The sequence below is a fragment of the Coffea arabica genome, chromosome 9c (genome assembly GCF_036785885.1).
Source record: "Coffea arabica cultivar ET-39 chromosome 9c, Coffea Arabica ET-39 HiFi, whole genome shotgun sequence".
Lineage (NCBI taxonomy): Eukaryota > Viridiplantae > Streptophyta > Magnoliopsida > Gentianales > Rubiaceae > Coffea > Coffea arabica.
The window spans coordinates 27,968,287-27,976,289 of NC_092326.1; the positions used below are offsets into that span (position 1 = coordinate 27,968,287).

At 42.5% G+C, this 8,003-nt stretch overlaps 1 protein-coding gene across 1 annotated transcript; it reads right to left on the reverse strand.

Moving 5' to 3' along the window:
* Nucleotides 1-5,697: 5,697 nt before the first annotated feature.
* Nucleotides 5,698-7,074, reverse strand: LOC140014162 (uncharacterized). Its single transcript, XM_072064575.1, has one exon. It carries the CDS (start codon nucleotides 7,072-7,074, stop codon nucleotides 5,698-5,700), a length of 1,377 nt encoding a protein of 458 aa, XP_071920676.1.
* Between the last annotated feature and the right edge of the window lie 929 nt (nucleotides 7,075-8,003).

The following is an 8,003-nucleotide window of genomic DNA, read 5'->3' on the forward strand; positions in this document are numbered from 1 at the left end:
CTTTTCTTTCCTTAGCTTTTCTTTAGCCTTTTTCGTAGCCCCCCTTTTGCCTTTCTTTTCCTCTGTTTCTTTTTCGCATCAGCCGTCATATGTTATCCCTTTTTCTCTCCAGATTTTCAGCTATCCTCCTCTCGGCCCTCCTCTCTCAAAACCCTTCTCCTAGATTTGCAGCCGTCACTAGCAAGTCCCTCATTCTCTCTCTTGCGGCTGTTTTCATTTTTTAAGGCACCCCCCCAAAGACTGAACCTAATTTGAAAGGCCCAGATTTCAAACCCCAAAGTAGGTTTATGTGTCTTATTCTTGTCCCTTTGATTGACTTTTTCTTTTTCTTTTCCCTTTTTTTTCTTTTTTTTTCCAAAAATTTAGTGCAAAAACTCTTAATTTAATTAAAGTAAGACAAGAAACACGAATCAAATAAAATAAAAACCTAGAATCGAAACAAAAAATTAAATGATTAAATGATTAAAGTTTAATTAAATGATAAAAATGACTTAAAATAAAAGACTAAAAGTAAATGAAATTAATCAAAAATAAAAATACCAGTAAACAAAAATACCTTAAAAATTTGGTGTCTACAGTAAGCTCACCCCCGTTATTTTGTTTTCCTTACAGGAATACTTTCGAAATCAAGTTTTGAGAAAAGGAGTTGAGCTAGTTAGGTATTTTGTTCTTTTGGATAGCTCCTCGATTGTTTTGGAAAAACCTTGATGTATTTGATTCCAAGTGTGTTTTTGAGTTGTATATTGTAAATGTGGGATCGATAATTGTATTCCTCTAATGTATATGACGTAGATTTGTTGTGGTATGTACATATCAAGTTAATGATTACCTGCTCTATATGTTTAGCTTGGTTTGAAATGAGTGCGGAATTTGAATGGAGGAAGAAAAGAATTTTGACGAATTTATTGTTCACAAATCTGGCCAAAAATCTGGCCAAGTTCTGGCCGGATACAAGGCCGGATATGCAGGGGGAAAAGAAAAAATTTTGGGTTTTGGCCTGGCTAGAATTCGGCCAGGATAATCCGGCCAGTTCTTGGCCGGATTTCCAGCCCGATTGGCAGGGGTGTTTGATGTGACGACCCCACCGCACGTAGAGGCGAACCAAAGGGTTTGGCGGACCGCCTGCCTGGCTCGTGCCAGGACTCGAAAACGAAAGGTAAATAAAAGAGACTAAATATCAAAAGATACTATTTACAATCATACATCTTCAAAAGTACCATCTACAATATGTACATCTTCAGAAGGGACATTCCAGTCCACTACAACACACCAAAACGAGAACTAAAACCGAAAAGTGGACCCTAAGCAACGTCCTAACTCTAACGGGGAGAATCAGGAAAAACATTGTAAAAAGTCCAACTGGTATAATTACAAAGGTCAATCTAGGGATATAACTCTCATGAAGCGTGATCCCCGCGTACGGCCCCTGTTAAGGAATTAACAAAGAAAAATGGATAAGCTTAAAGCTTAGCAAGCAACAGGGGCAAAATGGTAATTTTGCATCAAGTCAGACATTTATGCCACTAATATATCAAAATAAAAGCAACAGTAACAATAAAAGCAAAAGTAACAAAACAATGCAAGGATACGGATTAGCTCCAAAGCCAAGTCATTCACCATGCGTGCTCACTTGTCGACCCTCCGTCGACCACAAGAAAAGGTCCGTAGAACTCCACTTTCTTCCTCCATCGCGAACGCATGGTCCATTTCTATGAGTATCGTGCAAGTTTTCTAACCAAATGCATATCAACTACACACCCTTAAATCAACTCCTATGTAGCCTTCTAATTATCTGAAATTGTACCAACAAATTCCCTAAAACTAACCAAACACTAACTACACTTTCTAACCTAACTTCATATGTACCCGCTAACTTAATCTAACCATTAGTGCATCAAACCCTAACCAAGTTAATCCTTAACCAAGCTTATACCCCTTGCTTTAGCCTAGGGTTTCTTAACCCAAATCAGTTTTTACCATTCACTCACCAAACAAATGAAACCAATCATCAAACACAACCACTACAAGTTCAATAACACAAGACTAGAGCTAACTAAAATGTTTAGCATGAAACCCTAATTAGGGTTCAGATGGCCAAACATCAAGGCCCCAAATTTCACCAAATTAATCCATAAAAACAAGTGGGAAACATAAGAGACACCATAATCAATCACAACTAACATCCTTTACCACAATAACCACTAGTTCATGAATCATTAACCAACTTAACCCTTCAACTAGACTTTCTTACCTCCAGATAACGTATGTGTGGTGGCTAATGACCTTAAGCGAACTCCAACGTGGATTCTTTATGCTTCAAGATGAAGATTTATGGAAGAATTTTGGTTGAACTTTGCAAACTTTCCCTTGGTTTTTCTTCTCCTCTCTCACAGCTCACTCTCTCTTTCACTCTCTTGTTTTGCTTTGTTTTGTCTTACTATTGACTTGGTTATGTCTCTTGTGACTAATATGGGGTGCAAACCACTTAGGAAAGATATTTCTTATGGCCAACCAATCACACAAAAGTACCTTATTTGCTTCTTAGCCCATGCACTTCAACTTAGCTTTTATTCCACTCTTGCCCTTAAACCTTTCCTTTCCTATCAATTTACTCCATAGGTTGTAAACGTCATCTAGTGCCAACTAATTATTCTTCTTAGTTTCTCCACTAATCACCCTACCAACTTAATCACCTATACTTAACCATGTACTAACATACACAAATGCAATTAATGCACACACTTTATACCATGGATGAAATTAGAGTTTTAAACCCAACTTAGGGTTTTGGAAGGTTCCGATTAGGGTTTTGTCAAAAACGAATATATAAGGAAATTAAATAAATCTTAAAACTTCCTTTGCAACATAAATAAACCCTCATTCATATATTAACAAAATTAAGGATGACCCGGGGTCTCACAACCTCCCCCTCTTAAGACAATTTCGTTCTCGAAATTATTACCTTAATTCCCGAACAGAGCAGGGTACTTTTTCTGCATGTCATCTTCCACCTCCCAGGTGGCCTCCTCCACATCATGGTTTCTCCATAAGATCTTCACCAAAGGTATCTACTTATTCCTTAACTCCTTCACCTTTCGATCCAAAATTTGTACCGGTTGCTCTTCATAGGTGAGGGTCTCATCTAACTCGACGTCCTCTGTGTGTAGGATGTGTGCGGGATCTGGATGATACTTCTTCAATAACGAGATGTGAAAGACATTGTGGATTCGGGACATACTAGCTGGTAACTCCAACTGATACGCCACTGTCCCGACTCACCATTGAATCCTATACGGTCCTATATATCGAGACTTCAACTTCTTCCCCTTCGTAGCTGCAATCGTTCCTCGGAGTGGTGTTACCTTGAGAAATACCATGTTTCCCTCTTGGAACTCCAGATCCTTTCTTCGGTGATCGGCGTAACTTTTCTACCGACTCTGAGCCATCTGTATTCTCTGGCAAATAATTTTAACTTTCTCTACTGCTTCTTCGATCCATGGCACCGTAGTCGAATCCAAGACCTTTCTTTCGCCAACTTCATCCCAAAAGATCGGTGAGCGACACTTACGTCCATATAGTGCTTCATACAGTGCCATTTGTACGGAGGAGAGGTAACTATTATTGTATGCAAATTCTATTAATGTGAGGTGTTGGCTCCAATTTCCCCCAAAATCCATTACACTCGATCGGAGCATATCCTCAAGAGTTTGTATCGTTCGCTCCGATGGCCCATCTGTCTGAGGATGGTAGGCTGTACTTAGATTGAGTTTAGAGCCTAAAGCTTCTTGCATCCTTTGCCAGAACCGTGATACAAATCGTGGATCTCGATCCGAAACTATGCTCACGGGTACGCCATGTAATCGTACAATTTTGTCCTTATACAGTTGAGCTAGTTTCTCTAGGGTGTACTTCATGTTCACGGTTAGGAAATGAGCTGATTTGGTCAAGCTGTCTACAATTACCCAAATGGCATCATGCCCCTTTTGTGTTCGCGGTAAATCAGATACGAAATCCATAGTAATGTGCTCCCATTTCCACTCCGGTACTTCTAACGGTTGGAGTAAACTTGAGGGTTTTTGGTGCTCAGCCTTTATTTGCTGACAGGTTAGACATGTTTGCACAAACTGAGCGATGTCCTTTTTCATGCCATCCCACCAGTATAAACTCTTCAATTCGTGGTACATCTTCGTCGTACCAGGATGTACTGTGTACCGCGAGCGGTGAGCTTCTTCCAATAGCTCTTTCTTGATATCCGTATCCTGCGGTATAACCAATCGATTTCTATACCTTAACATCTCATCCGAATTCACATTAAAATCGGATATCATCTCTTTCTTGACTTTTTCCTTCCACTTCTGTACCTGGGGGTCCTCCTTCTAAGCCTCCTTTATCTTAGGCAATTGCGTGGAAGTCACCGTAATATTGCTAAACAGCACTTTGTGTGACTTGAGTCGAGGATTCCATTTCCCAACTTCTTCTAGTAGCTCTCACTCTTTTACCTGTAGACTCGAAACCTGAGCTTTCCGGCTAAGGGCATCAGCTACTACATTAGCTTTACCAGGATGGTATTTAATGGTGCAGTCATAGTCCTCTAAGATTTCCATTCACCTACGCTGTCTCAAATTCAGCTCTTTCTGCGAAAATAAATACTTGAGACTCTTATGGTCGGTGAAAATCTCAAAGGTTATCCCATATAAATAATATCGCCACTTCTGAAGAGCAAATACCACCGCAGCTAATTCCAAGTCGTGAGTCGGGTAGTTTTGCACATGGGGTTTCAATTTTCGGGATGCATAGGCTATCACTTGTCCATTTTACATAAGTACACATCCCAAACCCATCCGAGACGCATCCGTATATACCACAAAGCTGTCTTTCCCATTGGGCAAAAGTAAGAATCGGTGCAGAAGTTAATCGCCCTTTTAGCTCTTGAAAACTAGCCTCGTACTTCGAAGTCCAGATGAATTGATTGTGAATTTTAGTCAAGTCCGTCAGAGGTCCAGCTATCTTAGAAAAGTCCTTTATGAAGCGGCGATAGTATCCTGCAAGCCCTAAGAAACTTCTAACTTCAGTTGGGCTCTCTAGCCATTTCCATTCTGTGACGGCTTTAACCTTAGCGGGGTCTACCGGTATACCATCCCTTGAAATCACGTGTCCAAGGAAAGACACCTTGTCCAGCCAGAATTCGCACTTACTAAACTTAGCATATAATTGGTGCTTCTTAAGAGTCTGTAGCACTAACCTCAAATGCCGTTCTTGATCCTCACGAGTCTTCGAGTAGACCAGAATATCATCAATAAACACCACAACAAATTGGTCTAGGTAAGGTTTGAAGACTCGGTGCATTAAGTCCATAAATGCAGCTGGAGCATTCGTCAATCCAAAGAGCATGACTGCAAATTCAAAATGCCCGTACCACGAATTAAACGCGGTCTTAGGGATATCCTCCTTCCGGATCCTTAGTTGGTAATATCCCTGTCGAAGATCCAGCTCAGAAAATACAACTGCATCCTGCAGTTGGTCAAATAACTCATTAATCAGTGGTAGGGGATATTTGTTCTTAATCGTGAGATTATTTAGTCCCCTGTAATCGATGCACATCCGTAAACATCCATCCTTTTTCTTTACAAATAGTACCGGGGCTCTCCAAGGAGATTCACTTTCCTGAATAAATCCTCGATCCAATAATTCCTGTAACTATATTTTTAATTCCTTCAGTTCCGCAGGAGCCATGCGGTAAGGAGTTTTCGATATTGGTTCCACCCCTGGGTGCAGATCAATCTTAAATTCGATTTCTCTTTCCGGCGATAGTGAGGTCAACTCTTCGGGAAACATCTCAAGAAACTCACACACCACCAGCACATTTTCTACTTTTAATTGCTCTCCTGGGGTATTAATCAACATGGCCAAAAACACTCGGGCACCCTTACTTAGCAATTTCCGAGCCCGAATCCCAAAAACAAGAGCGGTGGAGGCTAACTTTCCTCGTACATCTAATTGTAATATAGGCTCACCCGGTATGTGAAAGTCAACCTTTTTCGTACTGCAGTCTAGGTGTGCATGATACTTAGCTACCCAATCCATACCTAATATAAGATCGTACCCCTTAAGAGCTAACTCTATTAAATCTACCGATAACTTTCGTTCCCCTATCCACACGTCACAACCTTTGTACATCATATTGGCAAGGATGCTCTTATTGGTAATGGGAGTCTTTATTTCTAAATCATATGGTAGTTTTTCTGCTTTACTATCTATATATGTCATAAATGCAGGACTCACAAAAGAATGGGTAGCACCAGGATCTATTAACACCCATGCGGTACGCCGAAATATAGAAAGCGTACCTTCGATGACTGCCGAAGGGTTAGTCACCTCCTGATGGCTCATAGCATAAACCCGCGCAAGCACTTTCAGTCGATTCCCTGCTGCATTTACTGATTTTGGCGTAGTCCCTTCTGCCCGTGAAGTGCTTCCTTCAGTCCGCATATTTGGGCATTGTGCAATCAGGTGCTCTGTACTGCCACACTTAAAGTATTTCCTGACTGCACTATTTTTCCAGCAATTATCAGCGGTATGATTGCCTCCGCAAAAACCACAGGTCTGTCTCGTCCCTGTAGTCACCCCTACTCTGTGGCCACCTCTTTGGGGCCCTCGCCCCGTTTGTCCCCTTCCAGCATTTCCCTGGTTTGAAGTCCCCGCCGGTCGTAGACCTCCTGCTCCCCTACCCATTTTAGTGGGCTGCTCATTTCTCGAGCTTTGCCCGACACTAAAGTTTCCGGTGCCCGGCTGCCTTCTCTTTCTATCATGGAATGCCTTTACTTGACCCCGGGCTGTCTCAATCCTCTGCGCTTTTTCTAATACCTGACTAAAAGTATCCAACTGAGCGGCCGCCAATGCCTCTTGAATCTCAACGTTCAACCCCTGAACAAAGCGGTGGAACCGCTTTTGCTCTATTAACACCAAATCCAGAGCGAAACGAGACAATTTAGTGAATTGGGTCTCGTATTCGGCAACACTTAGCGCCCCTTGGCGCAGGCGAAGGAAATCGTCCTCCCGTCTCTCATGTACCATCGGCGGAAGGTATTTCTCATTAAATTTCCTAGTAAAATTAATCCAGGTCCAGGGGGTCTGCTCTCGTTCCCATTTTACGATACTTGCCGCTCCTCCGTATATTCCAAGGCGGCAAAAATATCCAACATACGTTCCAACCAGCCCTCCGCCACGTCAGGGCGCGGTCCTCCCACTCATGGTTCCCCCTACTGCTCCCAGGGTTTCCAGCGTTATTTCCCTGACCCTGGCCCTGTTGGGCGACCATTTGCTCAAGTAAATCAGCCATTTGCTGGATGGCTGTAGTTACCTGGTTACTTTCAGGTTCATTTTGTACCTCGAGGCCTCGACCTCGTCCCCTACCTCGACCTCGACCACCGGAGTCCATTTTTAAGTGCAAAAAGCTAAAAGAAAAAGGGAAATGAATTACGAAAACATGAAACACAAAACATTTCATAAAACATAAAGCAAACGCTTATATATACCAGCCAGCACAATATGTACACACATATACAAATGCACGCCAAAACTATACAAATTACCCGACATCCGATCGGGGCAAAACCCATTATATACATGAGCACTTCAACTCCCAAAAACTAGCGAATCAAATCCGGATACAAAAGATGGATAAGCAGAACAAGAGTCATATAAGCGGCCCTAAGCGCCTCCCCTAGGGGCCCAGTCCCCAACCGAACCCAAAGTATCAGCATCCTCCATCGGCTCCCGGCGGGTGGTCCTGGGTGGCGCCTTCGCGACCACATCTAACACAATTTCACAGTCGGCTATCACACTCCAGACCCTCTCCCGTACCTGCCTCTCCATGGCGAAGAGGTGCAAGTGCGTGTCGTGTAACTGACGACGGAAGGAATCTGTCCTCTCCTCCTCATTTCTAATGCCCTGCTCCATCTCCCTAAGGTGTATAGCCTGGCCGTGGGTCACTCCCCTAGCCT